The sequence below is a fragment of the Acartia tonsa genome, chromosome 9, assembly GCF_053477335.1.
Source record: "Acartia tonsa isolate MP-2025a chromosome 9, ASM5347733v1, whole genome shotgun sequence".
NCBI classification, from domain to species: domain Eukaryota; kingdom Metazoa; phylum Arthropoda; class Copepoda; order Calanoida; family Acartiidae; genus Acartia; species Acartia tonsa.
The window spans coordinates 31,913,856-31,938,051 of NC_137268.1; the positions used below are offsets into that span (position 1 = coordinate 31,913,856).

Consider the following 24,196-nt stretch of genomic DNA (forward strand, 5'->3'; position numbering starts at 1 on the left):
TCCTGTGAAAATTATAGACCTCTTTCTTGGGTTTCAAATTTTTTAACTTAGGGGCTTTTTATTACCCCTGATATCTCTAAAACGGCAACTCCTATGTTAAATCTGGCTTCAAATATCGAATCTACGCTAAAAATAAGTACACTAATATTAAATAATCTATGCTTATAAGGGTAAATACATATTCCAAAATTAAGATGTACGTGGTTCTTTCCACTTTCTTTCAAATTAGATGTACGTAGATTTTGAGATTTCTCATAATTTCTATGAAATATTTGGTTTAACCTAATCTTTTGATATGTACCTAAGTAAAATATACTAATATAAAAAATTTCCCCTTTTTTATAACTCTAATTTCAATCTCATCTTTCCCCTTTTAATCAATTAATTAATTTTAAAATCTTTCTTACCCTTGGATATTGCATCTTGTGCATTTGCTGGTCATCTTTTGAGCAGCTATGTTTGTCCTCAATAAAGTGGCCGTTCCCGACGTCCCTGGAACTGCCTGCGCTTGTTGTACTGCCGCCGCCAGTACAGACACCAAATCCTGTGGCAAAGCAGGTTGTGTATACGCTCTTCTATTTCCTCTATTGCCAGAGTAACCAGAGTATCCAGGGGAGAATCTGGCCCTATTGTTGTAGCCTCCTCTTTGGGCTCCTCCTCTACTCTTTAGCTTGTGGTTCTGTAACGTCCTAAATATAGGAAGTTTTTTAAATTCATTGCTTATTTTTTGATTAATCTTAATCATTATATAACTTTCTATCAAATTCTTTATATCTTAAAATAATTACGAAGACTTTTTGTAAACTCTAAAATCCAATTTATGTTTGTTTATCATTATTAATTATTTCGATTATTCTCATGTGTTTTCTGCCGGTTTTATAAAACTATCGTCTTTAAAAAACATTAATTTTTCTATCCTTCTAATATTATTCAACTAATCTGATCTAACTATCAATATGTTTATAGTACCTTGTCAATTTCAAGCCCAGCATACTAAAGGTAGTATGGTCACTCTGCACAAGATGTCGGACCGAAGGCCCATACATGAATTCCGCCAACGCCAATCTGTATTGGTCTCGTGTTTGTAACACTAAACCTCTTACAGACTGCCGTTGGGATTCTTTGGCCGTTTTCGCCGCCTCGTCATCTAAAATATATATGATTTTAGATTGTTCCATTTTTTATGTCATTTTTATCTCAAAACGAACGTAATTTATCATTTATCCATAATTTATCAATACTACATGATATTCAATCATTCGTTTTATTTCTTAATCTTCGGTATTAATAAGTTTTTAATAACTTCCCGATTAATCCCTTAAGAAATAACCTTTAATTATGTTATTCTAATTATAATCATCTGTACTTATAAACGTTTTCTAAATCTTATATGTTATATATAAACATTTTATCATTCTTTTATATAACTCTTTTATGGAAGATTTTATGTTAGAATCCTATTACAATATTCTATTTCTACTCTATAATTCTCACCTGTGGCAACATCCTTAGGTTGACCCAACAATGTGACTTCCGACTGGATTAAGAAGTTGGCGGCCGCCACCAACTTCTGCCGGTCACTGGATATCGAGAACGGATTGCAGATAGTCGCCTCGCTGAGGATCTAAAATAATTTCTTATTAGAATTATATATTCTGCAATTTTCTTATTTACTTAGTAAATATTTTCTTCAATCTTAAATCGTATTTCTTAAAGCTCATTTTCTCCTAACTATTTATATCTCTCAAAGTTGTCTATCTATTCTTTCTATCTATTTTAATTACTTAGAATTATATATTCTACAATTTCTTATTTACTTAGTAAATATTTTCTTCAATCTTAAATCTTATTTCTTAAAGCTCATTTTCTCCTAACTATTTATATCTCTCAAAGTTGTCTATCTATTCTTTCTATCTATTTTAATTACCTTCTCTTTTCTAGACTGGAATGCTTCTTCAGACAATTTTTCCACAACGAAGGTTTCCGTGATACAGTCTAAAAATATTATATTTCATTATTTTTATATTAATAATCCTTAATTGGATATATTATTCTCAATATCTATGTTATCATTTCTTTATTCGGGGCTAATACCCGTCTTTTAAAATAATCAATAAAGTTTTCAACTTTCGATAAAACTTAATTCTTATATTCATAAATTCTTTAATATAAGATTTCTTAAATAGGAGTAGGACTTGATACCTACATTATTTTAGGACTTTATACCTATTATTTCTCATATTCTGTGGGACTATTATACCCTCTCTCTTTTCTATGTATACGGGCTTAATGCCCAGTTTTATTGTGCATTTGGGACTATTATACCCTTGCATATTAGGATTCTTATCCTTATTCATTCTTCAATGGGACTTGATACCCTCATAACTGTACAATTTACAATACTATATTATTCTGTCTAACCGGGTGGGGGGGTGGGTCAATTTTAGTCCTTTATTTGGCAGAGCCCGTGCCGAATAGAAATAAAAATGCTATGTTCTACTAGAAGTAGACGCCATCTTGGCATCGCACGTGTACGACTATTGTACGACCGAACAGAGTTGCCAACTCTTTTCGAAACAGAGTGGCCAAAAAAATTTTTGAATAATTTTTTGATCAGCAGCGTGGCTGCTGATTTGAAATGCCTGCAGTTTTCACAGGAAGATCAGTTCCTGGCTTCGCTTTGAGATCGGGCCCAGCTCCGCCAGGAACAGATGATCCCATTGCAACGCAGTCATCTCTTCAGAGCAGGACACTGCTTATCAAAATTCTATTCCTAACTTATTCTAGCATCGATATATAAACTATTTGCCTAATTTTGCAGCAACGTCTAAACTGATTAGCATAGCAAAGTATTGCTGTTCCAAAATATAAACTTACCGACGTCGCTACATTTAGGCATTCTCAATAATATACTATATCTTTATCTACCTTTTTCATGATCATCCTCTTGCTTCTTCTGCGTCTCAGTGTTGTCACCCATTTTTATCAAAATTCAGTTTTTCCGACAAATTTGAAAAGAAAGAAAAGTTTTGAATATTTTTTAAAATTTTAAAAAAACATTTGAACTATTGCTTTAATCCTATTACAATTTAATTAAATAAGTCTTCGATTGCTACATTAACATGAAAATTTAAATGGTTTATTTCATGTTCTACACATGTTAAACCTCTTTCATACGTTAAAAATATAACATTGTCATTGGGTTTCCATTTATTTAATTTATCACATACCCAGTTAAAATATTTAATAAGTTTATAGATTGTATCTCGAGCATCAGGCCTATTTATTAGATCAGGCCTTTTAGCTAAACGATAATGACTAACCAGAGTACTTTTTAGGTTATTCATTTTAAGCGATAACTTGTTAAACTTATCGTTTAACGTCTGTGTGGGCCTTAATAACATGTCTATATCAGACATCCTTTCTGAAAATGTTTTTAGAATTTTGAAAAAACTTTGGATTATTTCCTATTGAATATTAAGATTTAAATTGTTTGAACAGTTATGCATATTAAACTATTGAATATTGAATATTAAGATTTAAATCGTATATAATTTAACAAATAATTCCTCAATAATCTGAGTTAACTGAAAGTTTAAGAGATCAACATATCTACATATAAATTGAATCTTCCTTTTAAAGAAAACATAATTCATCCCATCATTGGGCTGACAATTTTCGATTTCATAACAAAGCCAATTGAAAGTCTTAATCATTTTTCCCAACCAATCTTGAGTATCGCCACGGTTTACCATATCTGGGTTACCCGCTAAGTCATAGTGACTTTTTAGCACTACTTTTAGACAAAGCATCCTATCAGTGCATGCTTTATGTTTACTTATCATCAATTGTCTGCGTAATTCAGACATGTTCAAGCTTATTTTCTCTGAAAAATTTTAGAATTAAAAGAATTTTGAAAAAGTTTTAAATATACATTAAGTTTAAAATCCAAATAATTATTGCCAAATATATCACAATTTTAAACAGAATATTTCTATTAAAGAAAATGCTATTGAATTTTGAAAATGTGCCTAACATTGAAAATCTCAGATTAAAAAATTTGCTAAAAATGTTCAAATAAACATGAAAGTTATTTATTTTAAGTTTCCTAAAATAAATGTTGTATAATTTTGAAAATTTGCCTAAAGTTTTGTTTAAATCAAAAGTTTTAAATCAGTATTTGATAATCATTTACTTCTAAATGCAAGGTTAAAAAATTTTTAAATAATCTGTCAAAAGTATATTACATCAGTCTTTGTATCACAAAATTTTTTAAACAATTTTGAAATAGTTGAGAAATTTTATATTTTACTCCCTAAACTGTGCCATTACAAAATCAATTAGTTTCTGCATTTCATCCACCCTACGCTTTGTTTCTATGTTAAAGGTATAGCAACGGGTAAACCCTTCCCTTAACATAGGTTTGAAGAAATTTGTCCGATCCACTAAAGTTTTTAAATTACTTAAATATAATCTTATTATAAGAGCCATGTCAGATTTACGTTTTTGAGCTAAATCATAGTAATTTAATAATATGTTGCGAAAACTTGTTAATCTCCGTCTCTGAATCGACCATTGGTCCAATAATCTGTTATACTGGCCTTCTAGCATGATTTAAATTACTTATCTGAAAATTTTTTTTTAAAGCCAAAATTCTAATTCAAAATTGTTTGTCATACCATATTTTAATACATTGCATATTTAATTTATAAGTAAGCTAATATTTTCCTTCACTTCTTGTTCAAAATTTTCTAGGTCTTCCCAGAATTCACCAAAAAATGTTTTGTATACTAGAAACGAGCCCCTAGGACCTGGTGCTAATCTTTCTAGCCTACAACGAAGCTCATTTGCTCTCCGAAAAAATGTCTGTAATATGTATTGAGCATCATTTTTTGCTCCTACTGAAAAATAGTAGTGTCCCATCAAGTCTCTAATGACATGAAAAAGTTTTTTATCAAGAAATTGATACATGACATTGAGCTCTGCTCCTTCGTTAGGTGTCATAATAAACTTATATAATTTATCTGAAATTATATATAATATTTTAAAAAATTTTATAAATTTTATGAATTAAAAAATATTTTACCTCTATATTACTACTTTTTATCACTAATAATTATCGGCAAGGCTCAAAAGAATTTTAGTCCTTTATTTGGCAGAGCCCGTGCCGAATAGAAATAAAAATGCTATGTTCTACTAGAAGTAGACGCCATCTTGGCATCGCACGTGTACGACTATTGTACGACCGAACAGAGTTGCCAACTCTTTTCGAAACAGAGTGGCCAAAAAAATTTTTGAATAATTTTTTGATCAGCAGCGTGGCTGCTGATTTGAAATGCCTGCAGTTTTCACAGGTAGATCAGTTCTGACGCACACACATGCGTGTATCATACAGACACGTATGCATAAAACACACACACACATACACCCAGCCCAGCTGATTATATTTTCCGGGAAAATCACGCAACCTCATATAAGTATAATAAATTAATATGAGTCACGCAACCTCCCATCAAATAGAGACCAGCTTTTCGCATTTCCCTCCCTTTGTCATTGACCCTTTTTAAGTGGACTTTTAAGAAAGAAGAGATACCCTTGCAATTGCTCATTTCCTACGTTCCTTTGTTTGTGATTGTGTAAAACTGGCCCTATTATCCCTTTACATGAGAACACTATTAGAGACAACAACACTTTGTAGGTTCATGATTAGTTCAGGTTGGTTTAGGTTCAATCTTAGGATTTCCCCCGCCTTCCTTATCCAGTCTCGCGTGGAGAGATTAGATTTTTGACTAGTTCACATCACAATCTTGTTGTAATCTGACCTAGCCCCTCCTCCAAAAACTCCGGACGCTCATGACACCTGGTTGTTGCAAAACCCTCAGTTTACCCGCTGATTTTACACCAACCTGAGACCCTAAATCTTAAAATATTTTTTTAAAAATGCGTTTTTGCAGGAACGTATAAATTTACGCCCCACGAGGGCGAAGTTTAGAGTTTTCACATCAGAAAATTGAACAATTTTATCCTGGGTCATTCTTGACCTCAACCCTTTACTGATGAAATGTCCTAAAAGCATTTTATAAACCTCTTAGAGAACTGTGTAATACGCAGGAAGGGAGGAAACATTGGGCTGTAAATTTTACTGACTCTCAAAGTTTATAAACCCGTTCTGCTATAATTATTAGGGAGAGTAATTTGAACTGGAAAGTACTCTTGAACCCAAAGTTTTATACACACTTTTCGCTTGAAAGTACCTTAAGTTCTTCAATCTTGATTTGATTGGTTGGTTAAAACTATCAGTGTCATAACTTTTCTACAAATAATCTTATCGTCAACTACAATTAAACTAAATTATCAGAATATAAAATTTGCATATTTTAATAGTTCGCCTATAAAGGGTTATAACAATCATATTTGACTTTAAATTGCACAATGCGAATTTTAAATGTTACAATTACGAGGGCAGAGTTTCTATTTGTTTTTAGGGGGGGGGGGAGAGAGAGAGAGTGAGAGAGAGAGAGAGTGAGAGAGAGCGAGAGAGAGAGTGAGAGAGAGATAAAAAAAATTAGAAAAAAGAAAATGTAATTGACATTGAAGGTCAATTTTAAATTGCAATGAAACAGTTTATTTTTGCAAATGGAATAATCATAATTTTAAAACACATTACCAAAAAATCTTCTAAAATTAGTGGGAAAATCCACTAAAATTGATTTTGATAAATAATATATAAAAGAGATTATGATTATAAACCTTTACACAAAAGAAGACCATTAAACTCCCACTATAATGATAAACTAGAAGTGATTTTCTTATGAAAAACAACTTAACAAGAGCACATTATTAATAATATTTAGAAGTTGGGTATCTTAACGGATTTCAGTATGATAGACGGTAAGTATAAATTTAAATATAAATATAGAAAGTATAAATTGTAAATCCCGTATATGGACCTATAGAAAAATAAACAATCCGATTACATTATTGGTTAAAATGTGCTTATGTATTAACCTAATAGTTATTTTTAGTATGGAATTGAATCATTTGTGACTAAATATAGGATTAAGATTTACTTTTAAATTAAAACAGATTACATTATGTCTGATTAAATAGCTTTGGTATTAAATCTATTACATTAATACTTGTCCTTTTAATTTAATTTCATTGCTAGTCATAAAATAATGAGTGAAAATTTAAAGATTTTATTAAAAAAGATAGTTATTGAAAAGTAGACAAGAGACAATAAGGAAATATAGGGTTTATACAATACGCTCTCACACATGCTATACTAAATTTTCAAAAACTCCCCAACTGTAAATGTAGTCAGGGAGGAAGGGACATTAGGCGGTTTTTTACACTAGTACCCAAAGTTTTATAATAACCTTTTTCTTTTTCGTTGGCTTAACAACTTTGGGACCTTTATTTAATTTTTCTAGTATCAATACGTTTCATTGGATATATGCATAAATTTATCGGCCATTGTCTCATCCCTTTAGATCTCTGAAGTATAGTAGTGAAATTAATCTATAAGCATCAATAATAATAACAGAGTACATTGCTCTCCGACGAAGGAGCGCATCCGTTACCAGGGGCGTCCAAGCTTTTTTTTTTGGGGGGGGTAAAAAATTTTAGGGGGGGGGGTAATTTGTGTTTGGGGGGGGTAAAATGGCGCGCGAAGCGCGCCGAAATTTTTTTTTACCCCCCCCAAAATTTTTACCCCGGGGGTAAAATCTGATTGGGGGGGGTAATTACCCCCCCCTAAAGTCTGTTGGGGGGGGTAAATACTCCCCCCAAATCTGTTGGGGGGGGTAATTACCCCCCCCAAACTAATTTACCCCGGGGGTAAAATTTTTGGGGGGGGTAATTTAATTATGTAAAAAAAGCACCTACCTAATCTATTAAGTTAATAAGTACTATCCTATAACATAAAGTAGTAAGTAAGGTTTATTTGACTATAGCTTCAGATTTCATTACTTTTAATACTGAGTTCTCCTTTTTAGGAAAGCTTCACATATATCCCATGATGGTTCCACACTGTTATAGGTCAATCCTTTGAGTGGTTTTAGGCTATTTTTCTCCTCCCTTTTTACCCTTTAGAAAACACGAGTTCTTAGATGCTAAGGGCGCCACTACTATTCAAATATATAGTAGTATCTCATTCTTTAGAACATAAAAATACAATAACTAACTCACTAACCAATGAACCAATATGATTATACTTTAAAGTGAAGCGTCTTATAGGTCCTGGTAAGTTTTATAACTAGTTTTGAGACACCCTGACATCCTCCCAAAAGAAATCGCCTATAGAAATTCTTTTTCATTATTTAATGAAATATTTAATTTAGTTAGGTATCTATTTTATGGAATCTTCAGTGCTTTACAATTACATCATAGATCCCCGGGATGGTTTTAGCCCTTATAAAGGCCCAAGCAAATAAAACGTGATCAAACTATTAATAAAATATATTACACCTCAAGGCTCGAGTCACACTATGACTTTTTTTTAGGGGGGGGGGGCGGGGATTACTCCCTCCCCCCCCAAAAAAAAATTTTCAGTAAAATTTTTTTTTAAGAACATTCAATTTGGGGGGGGGGGGTAAATACCCCCCCCCCAAAATTTTTTTTTACAGAACATTTATTTTGGGGGGGGTAATTACCCCCCCAAAATGGTTTGGGGGGGGTAAATACCCCCCCCAAAATCGTTGTGGGTGCCTACGGCACCCCCAAGGTAGGGGTAATTTTTTTCTGGGGGGGGTATTGTTCACAAAACTTTGGGGGTGCCTACGGCACCCCCAAAATCGTTTAGGGGTGCCAAATGGCCCATTACCCCCCCCCTTGGACGCCTATGTCCGTTACAGCGACTTTACTGAACAATAGATAGCATTTGGGAGCCATAGTAGCGCAGCTACTTTACAGCTTGATTATTATTTAGGAAAGGTCGAGATTAGGTAAAATTTATCGTCCATGTCTCATCCCTTTAGATCCCTGAAGTATAGTAGTGAAATTAATCTATTAGCATCAATAATAATAACAGAGTACATTGCTCTCCGACGAAGAAGCGCATCCGTTACAGCGATATTACTGAACAATAGATAGCATTTGAGCCATAGTAGTGCAGCTACTCTACAGTTAAATATCGCACATGTGTAAATGTGATTTGAATACCTAATGGAATACACAAATGTTTTTAAATTTTGAATAATAATTTTCTTAAACACATTATTTTTCATATTTAGTACTAGCGGCTGGCCCCCTAGCATCCAGAGCTCTGTTTTCAAAGGGGACAGAAAAAAGCCTAAAACCATTAAAAGGCTTACTCTAGAATCAAAATAGCCTAAACTTATCTCGGGAACAGTGTAAAGTTTTTCCAAGATGTAGAACTCAATCTGTTTAATATCCATTTAGCTTAAAACAAAGCTAACCTTAAATTTTGCTATTTGTAAAATATGCTGTATAGCAGAACAATAAATAGCTTTGTAGGTATCCAAATTGTATTATTATTATACTTTGTGTATTATTGTCATATGATTAATAACTAGAGGAGTAAATGGTTACCATTTGACAAAACCTTTTGGTGGGTTGGAGTAAAACGACGGTTTTTTCACTTCAATTTCATTGCAATCTTCAGAAAGATTAGTGTAATTTGCATAAACATCCAAGGTTTTGTGAAGTCTGAAAACAGGGGTTGACAATATTTGGGGTAACACATTAAAATTCACCTGATTTGGAAAAACTCAGAGCAAGCACCATTTTTTTTTGTTCCGGGGGGGAGGGAGAGGGAGATAAATTTTTTTGAGTGGGAAAAATTAAACTTCCCACCCCCTCCCCAACGAAATTGTTTAGACAATATTATAAATTAATATAATTTTCTTATTTTAGGTTAAATTATATAATATACTTAGGTAAAAAAGTATATAATATTGCTAGGTGACAAAAGTTTTTTCAACATACAAAGTTTATTCTTTCATTGTCTACAAAATGTAACTTTGGTTTCTCAGTTGGTTTTATCTATTAAAATGTGATAGCATGCTATTGCCTAAAACAATTCAATTTAAATTCTAAGTTATTTTAAATATTAGTCATTGCAAAATTTGAACAGTTTTTTATATGGAGAATTAAACCCACTTTTGTCATATTTCCTATATTCAATGACCCCCCAAGAGTTATCAACTAATCAATATAAAAATTGTTTAAAGTCAAGGGGAGCAATTGAGTAGTGCGGGTTCTTAAATTAGCCTATCATAGTAATGTTACAGCTAAGTTATAGACCCACCTACCCTGAAATTTTGCTGTGATTCTCAATAATTAATTATCCATAGAACCTTTGATAAGGAGCAGATGCAAATAGTTTTTATTTTATTGGTACAAAGAGACCTAACTATTAAACAAGTAGGATAATACACTTTAGAATAATGGGTAGTTTGGCGTTCATACAAAAACCTTATTAAAACGCTATTTGTCCCTTTTAAAAATCACTACAACATTTTTCCTACTAAATCACAAGGATAAAAAATATACCAATTTTGGCCTATCAAGAAATTTTACAGAATACTGTTCTAAAAATCAAGGATTTTAAGGGATAAAACAATGGACGGAAAATGAATGTAAATTAGAGTAAAACACTAGAGGGTGAAAGGGTTAAATAACTGTATCTCTCCATCGCAACCGCCTTGTGAAACTTTTCTATTGGGTCATTAAAATCAACCAATAGTGTCGCTTTTAATAACATAGCCAAATAGCAGAAAATAATTTAGAAGAAGACGAAAGAGATCTTTGAATAACGAAGGGAGGTAGTTGTCTGTATATACATCTATACTATAGATATGTTAAATGTTCATCCCCAATGATCATTAATAAACCTCAGTTGATTAAATTTTAGGTCAAGTTTGGACACTGCTAATTTGATCAAACTCATCAAGATTTATTTAAAGTACCCAAGGTTTTTAAGCCAACGAATAAGAAAATGTCTATACTCTATATATCTGAGTATAACCAAAGACTGTCTATCGAATAATATTGAGGCGGAAAAATATTATCATTTTGTAAAAACGTTAGTTTAATAATATTTGTATTATTCAGTAGGATCATTATTTTCACATCAATAATCATAAAATCAATTTATTTGATACTCATAAATGATATCATATCAAATGATTTAAACTTTATAAATGTCAGGAATAGTTACTTATCGCATCGTATTATAGACAGCTTTCCGCGGATATTAAAATAAAAATTATAAGATGATAATTAGTAGTGTTAGACCCGTGGGGCCTATGCTATACTAATTTTTCAGTATGACTGCGGATTTTAATCGGTTTCGAAGCCAAACTAGAAATTAAGCTTGAGTATTAATTTACCAAGCGACGGCGCTAGTATTTTGAATGATCATTATTGCAATGTAGCATTACATTCAAATTGACAATATGAATTGTAGAATATCTATAACAGTTAGGGAGTTGAATCCATTTTTATAGAAGCAGAAATATAATCTATGATTATGGTTTGGACCCTCTAAAACTGTAATCTACCTTTCCACTTTCCCCTCTCTTGGTGAAGATATCTTCAACGCCGATACGATTTTTGAAATGTAAGATTCTACTTTCCCTTCTCTTGGTAAAGATATCTTCAACGCCGATACGATTTTTGAAATGTAAGATTCCACTTTCCCCTCTCTTGGTGAAGATATCTTCAACGCCGATACGATTTTTGAAATTTAAGATTCCACTTTTGCCTCTCTTGGTGAAGATATCTTCAACAAGAGAGGCAAAAGTGGAATCTTATATTTCAAAAATCGTATCGGCGTTGAAGATATCTTCACCAAGAGAGGGGAAAGTGGAAGGGTAGATTACAGTTTTAGAGGGTCCATACCATAATCATAGATTATATTTCTGCTTCTATAAAATGGATTCAACTCCCTAACTGTATAATACAAAGTAGAACGATGTCTGTCTGTCCCTTAAGATCGCGGTAACCACTGAACCGATCGGATTCTACTCTTCAGGGAATATACCTACTGGTCCTGTGGTAGTTTTAGGCTATTTTCTTGGTGGGTGGAACACCCCCAACCCCCCCAAAAAACTCCATTAATTTTTTCTGGAAAGTTCCAAAATAGTTGGGGCACCTCCATCTTTTATTTAATTACCTCATGGAACAAAGCCCCTAGAGACTAGGGGGCGAAGCCGCTAGTCGTTAATAAAGATACTCCATATGCATTAATGGATATAAATTATACGTGGATATTATGCCAGGGGAGAAATATTCGTCAATTCTATGCGTACATGGACATCGTTTACAGGTCAGTTTGTTCATCCAGAAGAGGTGGTAATTCGTTATTTTACCCAGCTATAAGTTTCCTTTTATTAGTGTACATCATAATCTTGTGTACTGATCCAAGTAATAATACATCCATTTAACATTTATAGATAAAAGGTTTCGTGATTTTTAAACAAAAATTTGTAAATTATATTGCTCCCCCAAAGTATACAAACTTATTCTGCAATTCGTACCTCGTTGCATTTTACATTTAAAGGGTGAATTGGGTTTAGTTTGTACCAAGTAGCAGCGTCTAAACATTTCCATAAATAACTTCTATCTAAGTAATAAGTCTTTTTCGCGCATTTATGAACACTGCGAGATAACTGTGCATTTTTTATTAATGCAATGACTATTCCAGATTATTTTTAGGCCGTCTTTTGTGGGTTAAAATTTTGTGCGAGCAAAAATCTATACGTTAGCATCCTATAAAGTTAATAGATTCTAGAAGATAATCGTTACTAGGAACATATCACCAAAAAACAATTAAAAATGACAAAAACATAATTTTTGACAAGTCAATGTATATATTTCCTAAAATGCTTTCATAATAATAATAATAATATTCAGTTACACTACAAATACATAAGAAAAGAACATGAGTTCAATCATACAGTAAAACATTACAAATAATAAATTAGGTTGGTCTCTTAAGTAATTAAAATAGTAAAATTAAGTGGGGGATGGGAACATTTCTAACTAGAGGGAAGGGGGTAGGATACTGGAAATTAAAAGTTATATATCGCATCGTGTCATAGACAGGTTTCCGCGGATATTTAAATAAATAACTAGTGTTAATTTTATCTTAATATTAGTAGAAAATTAAATGTAAAACGATGCTATACATTATTTTACATTATTGACCTAATCCAGCAGTTACTAATCGGTTTCGAAGTCATACTAAAAATGTTGTTTCTAACTTGATCTTTCATATGCTAAAAGTTTTCTGCAACAAAATAAAACCACCTCTGCTAAAATAAGAAAGAGTTTCATCCCCCTTTAAACTATTTTAATTACTTAAAATTATTATTAAAAATAAAACTAAGAAAACGAACTAATTAAAATTAGATATATGCATTGTAATACGTGTATGTAGTAGACTGGCAGGGGAAGGAATAACGATTCTGAGAAAAATATCCCAATGCTTAAAAATTGATCTTAAGAAAAAACGAGTAATATTTCAGCAGGCTAACACTTAATATTTAGCTTCCTATAAACAGGTATTAAAAGGCAGCAAAATTGAATATATCTATGACATAACTAAAGCAATTTTAAGTGCTTTTTTAATTTTAATTTTACATTTTATTATTATAATTTCAGAATAATTATTCCTTACCCTGCTAATAGTTTTTAAGTAAATAGTTTATTCGAAATTAAGTACCTATCTTAAAATACTTTCTCGATGCTCCAGATTGTAAGTCTAGTTAGTTTTCAAATATTAATACTTTTCAGTTTTGTACCAGTTAAACCAGTAATATAATGAATTTTAATAATATGGTAACTTATTTGATCCATTTTTGATAAAAAGCTAATTTTGTACTATTTTTAATAGTATAAATATTTGTTAGTTAGTTTTAAAAAACTGTATTTTATGTGAATAAGTATACTATGGTGCTTTTAACACAGAAAAGTAATTTTAAGACATACAGCAATAAAATTATTAGCCTGTCTAATTATAGTATTAATAAATCAGAAATAACATATTTGGTTATTTTTTAAAGATTGAAGAAATATTTGTTTAAAATACAGAAATGATGAAATATTTGTACAAAGAATACATTAATGGTGGCATACAGGGTCATCTATACAAGAAAAATAAATCATTTTTTTTTTTTTTGGGGGGGGGGGGGGCAGTAGACATTTGACTGTAAATAAAACTATCTCTTAATAGTTTGCTTAAAATCTTTTATAAATGAATATAGATTATATATGTGGATATTATAACAAAGGAAAAATAGTCGTCCATTTAGGTTGCTAGTATGTTGGTCAGTTCGTTCATCCGGTAGGAGGGAAGGAATGGGATAAAGAGGTAGAAGTGGGGAATCGTTCTTTTAGCCCGCTGTGAGTTTCACTTTATTAAAGAACATGAAAATCTATTGTAACATCCAAATTATAAAATATCCATTCTTTAATAAGGTATATTTTGTTTGAGTTAAACTAACTTTTGATCTACACTTAATTTTATTAAAAAGATCAAATAACAAATCCCCCTTCTCTGAAAAATGAAATATTTTTTGTCTAGATCAGCCTGTAACATTAAATTGTATAAGAAAGCTATTTTCAAAATTAAGTACTCAAGTTTACATTCAGTTCAATAGTTTTTAATATGAATAGGTAATACAAAAAAGCTAAAAATTGCATAAATAAAAAACCGGTATTGTATCTTAATTTAGGTAACAAATAAAATATATGTTTTTAATTTTAAAACTGTTTTGGTTTATGCCATTTCATATTTTGTCAGTTTATTAAAAATCATTGTTGATAATAAAAAGAAGTACGGTGGTTTCGGTTTAGGTAATTAGAGCAAAAACTAAGTATCATTTAGGTAAAATATAAATACATAATGGTAAAATAAAACTGGGTTGTTTTTCATTCAAAATTGATTAGCTTTAAGTTGTGACTTGTTTGAATTAAATTATCACTTTAATTACATTTTTGGTTTATTTTTTTCAGCTCTTTTTTAGTCTTTCTTGAGCATAAATAAGGATAATAACTAAATAATTATGGGCCATTTGTGAAAGAATTAGCATTAAAGATATAAATTGAAAACTTGTGGGAAGTCAATCCGAATAAGTTTAGTATTTATCAGCTTGTCTGAAAATATTAAAACCAATATTAACAGCTCGGATGTCATCCATTTTTAGTGGATTAAGTTTCCTTAAACGCCTGATTCTTTCGGAAAACATTTTTGAACAAAGTTCCTAACATAATACATAAAATAATGATGAACATACTTGCTAAAGTATTAAAAATATAACACAGAACAATGTTAAATTAGGTAATATTAGCTGTCAGACATTTCTTTTAAAAATCTAGCAAAATACTCACAATTACATACAAGCAGGGGGGAGCTTCAACACAAAACTGTTTATTTTTTATACAAGTTTTCTTTAACCCTGATTCTTTAGTGTTTCTTTTTTGGACTCGGATTTTATTTGTTTAATACATAAAAAGCTGTCATAGCTAAAAACTATGTTTAAGCTGAGCTTTCCAAAGATTGTCCTTCAACTACAAGATCAGCAGGTTTTTCTTCTGGATTTTCAGCGGCAGCTTTAACATTAGGAGTGGGAACAGCTTCCAGTGCAGCTATGGCAGATTCAGCTTTAGTGGGAGGAGTTTCGGTGGCCGGCGCATTTGTTGGGGATGTAACTGACGGATTTTCTTCGGAAGGCGATTCAGCTTGCGACTGAAAAAAAAAGAAAACAGTTAAAAATAAAGTTAAGAGTAAAATTCACTGTTATTAAATTGATACTTTTGTAACATTTTTAACAAAGAGGACAGCATCCATAAAAGTGAAGCTAAACAAATCTAACAAATAATCACAAACATTGAGTGACTGCTATGTTATAGAAGCCAGAGGATGAGAAAGAAAGAGAAACAGAAAGAGATAGATAGAGAGAGAGAAAGAGAGAGAGAAAGAGAGAGAGAAAGAGAGAGAGAGAAGAGAGAGAGAGAGAGAAAGAGAGAGAGAGAAGAGAGAAGAGAGAGAGAGAGAGAGAGAAAGAGAGAGAGAGAGAGAGAGAGGGGACAATGGGCCATCTATTACACTAGTCCCCAAAGTTTTATAATAACGTTTTCTAATTCGTTGGCTTAAAACTTTCGGGACTTTAACGAATTTTGATTGGTTTATACATTAAGTTAAGTGTTCAGTTCAAACGTTTCAACCACTAATTTAAATCTACAGGAGTATTTTGTGTATCATCATTTGGGATGTACATAAACTTTATCGGTCATTGTCTGATAAGCCCTTTAAATCCCTGTAAAGAAGCAATATCTATTTCAAAATCTAAAAAATCACCTTATTGGCCCCTGTCTTTGGTTTCCTTGGGAGGCTATTTTTAGCGGCGGCGGCTCTAGCAGCCGCAATTCTCATAGCAGCTTGGCTGGGTTTCCGCGCTTCTGTTGAAGTCAGCGGTCTGCTGCTCAGAGTTGTATTTACATCTGATAAAAAAATAATGGTTATCAACAAAGAAAAAGAAAATTTGGTAAGAAGCCGCAAACATATTGAGACAAGGATAACAAAATCCATAAAAGCAAAGCTCTAAAATCATCAACACTTCTACAGTGTCAAAACTTAATAAGCAGAATATTAAATAAACTTGTTGCATTTCAACTTACATCCTGTGAAAAATGTTCCAAAACTTCAGCCATTTTTATGTCGTCTTCTTTATAAAATTATTTAAAATGTAACGTAACAGACTTTATAAGGTACCTAGCGAAAATATTAATTTTCTTAAATAGCTAGGTAGTTTTTTGTTTTTATAGCAGTATCAGTAAGTTACTTTATTAACAAAGGTTGGTATATTAAGTTGAGTGTACAAACGTTTTAACCACTTATTGTAATCTACAGACGGAAAATTTTGTGAATCATCATTGGAGAAAGAGATAAACACCAATTTATCGGCCAGTGTTATATCCCTTTAGATCCCTTATTAAAATCTCTTAAGTCTTGGCAGCTTGTTTAGAAAAGTAATTTTTAAAGCTAATTTTGTATCTTAAACTTATACAACGGTCATTCCAGGTTCAGAAATTAACATTAATAATACATAAAATGCAAATTAATTAAGTAAGTTTTGATATCTTGATCAATTGGGGACTAGATAAAACTTTGGGTACAAGTCTTCGCCACGCCATGAACCTTGAACATACTCTGCGCCCATGTTATTAAATATCATACCTAATTATCTTAGTAACCATCCTTTACCTGATTTATTGCTAGCAGAAGGGGCAGGTTTGGATGTCGGCCGTGGAACAGCTGCCATCCTGGCGGTTACACGGTCCTTTGCAGCTGGATCGACCTGTAATTCAAAATAATATAAATTTTAAATATGGCTTCGATGCCGTTTAATATCCACTGGATTAGAACAGGTTCTCAGCCATACTAAAAAATCATGTATTATTAAAACGATCGTATTAAAAACAATTTTTCTTTTTTTATAAACATTGTTGGTAACTAAAAAATGCATCATCACCTTTCTGACCGGATCCTTCTTGGCCATGGATTCTGTACGCCTTACTGAAGCAGATGTTGTACCTGCCACTCTTGGCACTCCTGGAGAAAAAGATATTTTTATTATTGGTAAACATTAATAATCACTTTGCCAGGTAAATATTCTACATACATGAGTAGATTAGCCATCCCATATTTCATTTTTGCGCTTTACTTCTAGGGGCTTGTAAGCTCAAAACTTATAAATTTTGTATTTGGGGGTGTGGTTTTACCCCAAAAGCCCCTATAAGTAAAGTGCAAAAATGAAATATGGAGTAACAACTCATCTATGTAATAAAAGGTTCCATTTAAAAAATCAGCTCGATATCTTTAAAAATAAGCTCATAACTTAAAATTTTAGTGTTTGGGGGGTCTTTTGCCCCACTAGTCCCTAGAAGAAAAGTCCCAAAATTCAATTTTCAAAGTTTTACAGGTAGATCCAATCATATAAAAGAGTTTACAAAAAGAATTGGGTTGATAACTATAAAAACAAGCCCAAACGTCCAGGGCAAAATTTGATACTGAATTTTCATTTCCTATAACTGTACAAACTCCCCCGCCCCCTTAATTCATTGTTTGTCTTTATTTATGTAGACCTGATTATCTGAAGTTAGGATTCAGATATATTGCACACACATGGAGCTTGTAATTCAAAATCCTTTGGCTTCTTGCACTGCTGAGTGTATTTTAAGTGTTACATTACAAGCTGACCCACAATCCTCGTGGAAGCTATTCAGTTATTACATCACCCTGGCCTGGCCTAGAGCTTTGGTAGGTCGTACCATATTAAGCCATCCCTAATTAATTAACGCACTAGTATCATAGTTTGAATGAAAAGCATTGACGATGGAAAGCATTATTAACGTTACTTGAATTTTAGAACTTTTTTCCTTACAACCTTCTAATGGTTAGCATTGCTAAAAACGGCTGAAAGGTACTTATTCCCCCCCCCCCATCCCCCCAAAAAACACACAAAATCAAAATTCTAGATACCTGGTTTAGTAGAAGGTCTAGAAGTGGTGGTGGTTGATTTTGTTGGTGAGCCAGGAGTTTCCCCATCAGCTGTTTTGGTCTTGGTGGCCACAGGAGCCCGCACAGTTCGTGTTGTTCCAGAACCTATTCAAACATTGCATAATAAATAATACAGTATATGATTTATTAATAATATACCTAATACTTTTAAATAGGTATTAATTTACATAAAGAAAAAAAATATTTTAAAATGCATAGCAAGTAGTAAGAAGGCTGTAAAATTACCCCTTAAATTAATTTCTTTGTTTTAAAAAAAACTAGCAGGGAAAAGTGGATGTACCCTCAACAAAAAATTATAAACCCTCTCTAGACTTCTAACAGTCGTATAAAGAATACCTGGCTTAGTAGCTGCGGCAGTTAGCGGCTTCTTTGATCCCTTAGCTTCAATGTCATCAGATTTAGCGGCTGCGGCTGCTTTAGCTGATCCAACCCGGCTGCTTCCGGCACTTGTCACCCTGCTTGCAGCTGTTGAACCTAAAAAAAAAATAAAATCTGAAAGACAAGCCCATTTTATTTTCAATAATAGCTTTATCTATACCAAAACCAAGGCTCTACTGAACATGTTTGAGGTATGGATCGTTTTTTGAATCTTTTTCGGATTAATTCGACAATCTTGGACCTGATATAAATGAAACAAGGAGGCCTTGCTTGCGTTTATCAGTACTTAAAATCTGATTCGGATTATTATAAAAATTGCAATGTTTGTATTATTATAATAAAGTAACAGGATGTGTGTTTGTCCGTCTGTGTGTCCGTACCGAAGGATCTCGCTAACCGCTGAACCGATCGGGTACTCCTTAACAGGGTATCTTCTCATATGTCCCGGGAAGGTTTAAGACTATTTGGGGGGAGGGTACCACCACCCTCGAAATCGCCCCTAGAAAAAATTCCCCCCCTCCCCCCAAAAACAAAATAAAATAAAAAATGTGGTGTAGGGTAGACCCCCCCAATTTTTTTTCTACTTTTACTTATATCACAAAAAGACGATTTTAAAAACTACGTGGTAGAAAATTGAAATTCTTTCAGATATATGGCATATAAATGTAGTTTAACCCATTAACTAGGAAACAATATGCGGTTCACTAAATTAAGCTCAAATGCATTTCATACAACTACCCCCTTTAAAAAAATAGGTTTTAGGATTCAACTCCCCCCTCCTCAAGTGCCCCTAGGGGCGTATCCGCTAGTATAATTATAAAGTAACAGGATCTCTTTGTGTCTGCCTGTATGTACTTCTGTGACCGTTGAATCGATATGGTTCTCCTTTACAGTGTAACTTCTTATAGGTCATGAGAAGATTTATTTTGGGGGTTAGGTACCTCACCCACCCCCTAAAAAAAGAGATATAGCCCCTAAAAAAAAAATAACCCTCTAAAATTTGTTTCTTTATGTATCCAATACCTGTACCTGTTTTTGAAGGAGCAGTAACTTTTGTAGTTGTTGTTTTACTAGCAGCCGCTGAAGACGGTTTAGAAGCGGCTGTAGCCGCTACTCTACTTGTGGACACGGCTGATGTGGGTTTAGTTCTGGCGGTTGTTGTAGTTGTGGTTGTTGTCTTGGAATCAGATGTGGAGGATGGCTTGCTGGTTGTTGGAGCACGGGCAGATACCTGCAGAAAAAAAATTTCATCAAAACTTATGCATTTTTGAAAAGGCAGACATACAAACCATACCTAGGTATAAAAATAAACATCAAGAAAATATTTTCCAGCTTGGGTTCGAAACCGATCAAAATCCGCTGAATAAGAACAGGTTCTAAGCCATAAAATCGTGTATCGTATCGTAATACACTTTTCTACAGAAAAAAAAAATAATAATGATACCGAATATCTTATAATTTGCTATCCGCAAAAAGCTGTCTTAAATACGATGCGATAAGGGGGGGGGGGAAGTTCTGACACATTTGCGTAAACGGTGAGTATAGGCTTTATCTTTGGACTGAGAGGATAGGTTATTAGGGATAAAATCATTCTTATATGATGAATTTCCCCCAGATTTAAGATTTTTTGGATAGGCCTCCAGGTTACGGAGCTCCAGGCCTCCAGGTGGTCTCTGTACAGGTAAAAATGAAAAAAAAAAAAAATTTAAAGTTAAAAATCAACTTATAAAACAAAATATGCATATTTTTTCTTCAAATATGTGAATAATACTAAAAAAGATGCATATTTTGTTTTACCTGTACAGAGACCACCTGGAGGCCTGGAGCTCCGGAACCTGGAGGCCTAACCAAAAAATCTTAAATCTGGGGGAAATTCATCATATAAGAATGATTTTATCCCTAATAACCTATCCTCTCAGTCCAAAGATAAAGCCTATACTCACCGTTTACGCAAATGTGTCAGAACTTCCCCCCCCCCCCCTTATCTATTCTGAAACCTATAATATGAACAAATTAAAATCTGACGGACAATTTTAACTAACCTTTGCTAAAGATTTGGTAGCAGCTGTAGATTTGGCAGAGGCTGTTGCAGTTCTGGCGGCTGTTCCGCTGCCAGGTCTGCCAGTCGCTGGCTTCTCAGTACCAGTTCCAGGCTTTTTAGCAGCATCACTTGTAGGTTTAGTCTGGAACATTAAAAAATAAAAGAATCAATAAATTCATGGGATCTAAAGGGTTAAGACAATGGCCGATAAATTGATATAATCTCCTATAATTGATAATACACAAAATTACCCTCTCTGAAATGTTTGAGCCAACCACTCAAAATTCACCTTTATTACCGTTAGTCCCTACAGTTGTTAAGCCACGAATTTAAAAATGTTATAATAAAACTTTAGGGACTAGTGTAACAGCACATTGTCCCCCTCTATCTATGACAAAATCAGATATTGGTAGTAAACCTTACTTTTGAAATCTTAGCATCCATTTCAATTTCACCCTCCTTTACTTTAGGGGAAATTCGTTAATCAAAAATTGAATAAAAGAATGCTACTTAATATAACTAACTAGAACTAACCTTCGCCTCAACTCCCTTGACCTTTGGTTTAGTAACAGTACTTGACACAGGTTTACCAGCTGCAGCCTTCTTGGCAGGACTTCCAGGTTTACTACCTGGCTGTCCACCCTTCTTTACCTGCAATAGTTTTAAGTCATAACTTTTTCTTTTAAAAAAATAATCCCTATGGCTACATAAAACTCAAGTTTTAGAGGAAGGATGGCTAGTCTTCAACCAGCATTTACATGACTGTGGAGAAAATACATGATTTATATGATTTCGCCCTACCAACCCCTTTAACTCATATAGGTACTATAAACATTTTTGAAAATTCGCTACCTGAATAGCAATTTTCAACAACTTGCATAAAAAATAAAAAATGTGATGATATTTCATAAAGAATGCTTCATCATTTTAAAGTTTTATGCATATAAAACCATGGTGAAACTTAGGTAATTTTTTTAGTTAGTATAACTATATAAAACACTAGCGGATTCGCCCCTAGCCTCTAGGGGCTTTGCCCCAAGAGGTGATCAAAATTTTTTTTGGCGAAATTCGTATAAGGACCAAGGAAATCTTCTGCATAAAAAAAGGACCAAGGAAATCTTCTGCAAAAAAAAGAAATTAGGGGGGGAAATTTTCATTTTTGGGGGGGGGGGGTAGGGGTGTCCCACCCCCCAAGAAAATAGCTTAAAACCACCACAGGACCAATAGTTATATAATATACCCTGAAGAGTAGAATCCAATCGGTTCAGTGGTTACCGAGATCTTAAGCTTCAGACGGACGGACAGACAGACATCAAGCTACTTTGTATTATAGATAACCCTAGTATATTCACAAAAAAATATTAGTAGGTATCACTGCTGGAAGGGGCTTAAAATCACTTGCTCTCGTTCGTGCATAGTCCACTTTAAACCGTCTATCCTTAGCTAGTACCCGAGTAAATCATATCAAGCCTCAAGACATTAATTATCAATGATTGTTATAAATTATAATAGATTCTCTGCTCGCTAATTTTCGATAAACAATATCAAGCAGCCTGACAGAACCCAAGAGGAATATTTTGTTATTTAAAGAGTAGCTTCAATACTAACAACCATTATAATCAAACAAGAACAATGATTAGGGTCAGAGAGAGGGAACAATGGCTGTTTATTACACTAGTCCCCAAAGTTTTATAATAACTTTTACTTATTCGTTTGCTTAACAACTTTTGGAACTTTTAATTGATTTGTGTATTTACATTGGGAATTCACATCAATTTATCGGCAATTTTCTTTTCCCTATAGATCCCTGGACTTAGGTACTTGCCTCGCTTTCTGTAGCTTGGTCCTCATTAGCAGGATGTGTAGATGCTTGTGATGGCAGGCTGCTGCTCACCTCACTGGGCTCAGAATCACCACCTGAAACAATCATGTTAATTATATCATTGGCAGGTTGTGTAGATGCTTGTGATGGCAGGCTGCTGCTCACCTCACTAGGCTCAGAATCACCACCTGAAACAATCATGTTAATTATATCATTGGCAGGTTGTGTAGATGCTTGTGATGGCAGGCTGCTGCTCACCTCACTAGGCTCAGGATCACCACCTGAAACAATCATGTTAATATTATCATTGGCAGGTTGTGTAGATGCTTGTGATGGCAGGCTGCTGCTCACCTCACTAGGCTCAGGATCACCACCTGAAACAATCATGTTAATTATATCATTGGCAGGTTGTGTAGATGCTTGTGATGGCAGGCTGCTGCTCACCTCACTAGGCTCAGGATCACCACCTGAAACAATCATGTTAATATTATCATTGGCAGGTTGTGTAGATCCTTGTGATAACAGGCTGCTGCTCACCTCACTAGGTGTTAGTATCACCACCTTAAACAATCATGTTCGAAATATCATTGATAAACTCTAAAGACAATATTTTGTCGTCAATTCTTGCCCATGATCAAAAACATCTAAAAACACTTAAGATTTGTTTACATTTAACATGTAGATTTAGATAATTGTATTTATTATGCTCAGAAACTTCAGAACTTCGAAAGCTATTTACATTAGTTAAGCATTTATTTGGAGCAATCCCTCGAATGTTCCCTAAAATCACAAAACCTTAATAAGTATTTTTTCCCTCGAATAATTTAGTTGTTTACCCACCCCTTTAGCACATTACCGTTATATTTAACAATGCAACTAAAATACCTAATTGATAGCACTTTAGGGTTATTATCAAAAGAGAAAATTGAATTAAATCTGCACTTGACTGCAAATTATGAATATAAAAAATATTTCAAATAAATTAAAAATAATTTTGCAAAAATTGCTAATACTAAACATAAGTACCTCTCTAGCCAACCAGACAATATTCAATACTTAAATCCATAATATTTGATATTTAAGTATGAAATAAATTGTGACATTTTAAAAACAAAATATCATGCAAATTCATAAATACTAAATATTATTTTTCCTTTCTGTAGGTAATATTAAAAGAGGTAAATGTAACAATATATTTTTTCAGAAAAACATTTCCTAGAAAGGATTATCGTTTACCTATGTGTATATATACCATTCTTATACTTATTAAAAACTTTTTATTATCAACTAGCGGTTAACTAGAAGCTTCTAGGGGTTTTTAAGGTGGGAGGGAAGTCCAACACCCCGCCCCAATTTTCAATTTAAAACAGATTTTATTAATTTTGGAGATTTCTTTGGAAGGTTG

General features: G+C 33.1%; 1 protein-coding gene and 1 long non-coding RNA gene across 5 annotated transcripts in view; both read right to left on the reverse strand.

Annotated features, from left to right (window-relative positions):
* Positions 1-13,285: 13,285 nt before the first annotated feature.
* Positions 13,286-14,557, reverse strand: LOC145328782 (uncharacterized). The gene is made up of 3 exons (XR_013882631.1): positions 13,975-14,557; positions 13,646-13,729; positions 13,286-13,409 (listed from the first exon to the last, which is right to left on the reverse strand). It is a non-coding gene; the product is annotated as an uncharacterized LOC145328782 (long non-coding RNA).
* A 929-nt stretch (positions 14,558-15,486) lies between these two features.
* The window catches only part of LOC145328781 (uncharacterized), a 77,731-nt gene continuing 69,021 nt past the window's right edge, over positions 15,487-24,196 (reverse strand). The window contains exons 33-43 of one of the 4 annotated variants that reach the window (XM_080172638.1): positions 22,957-22,979; positions 22,795-22,863; positions 21,504-21,620; positions 20,971-21,111; positions 19,958-20,159; positions 18,887-19,024; positions 18,512-18,634; positions 17,502-17,581; positions 17,234-17,327; positions 16,328-16,470; positions 15,487-15,715 (exon numbers count right to left, since the gene is read on the reverse strand). In XM_080172638.1, coding sequence (XP_080028764.1) covers positions 15,506-15,715; positions 16,328-16,470; positions 17,234-17,327; positions 17,502-17,581; positions 18,512-18,634; positions 18,887-19,024; positions 19,958-20,159; positions 20,971-21,111; positions 21,504-21,620; positions 22,795-22,863; positions 22,957-22,979 — 1,340 coding nt within the window. In that variant the 3' untranslated portion in view covers positions 15,487-15,505. Of the gene's footprint in view, positions 15,716-16,327; positions 16,471-17,233; positions 17,328-17,501; positions 17,582-18,511; positions 18,635-18,886; positions 19,025-19,951; positions 20,160-20,970; positions 21,112-21,503; positions 21,621-22,794; positions 22,887-22,956; positions 22,980-24,196 lie in introns of all 4 variants that reach the window. The other 3 variants (XM_080172636.1, XM_080172637.1, XM_080172635.1) reach the window with 3 other exon arrangements.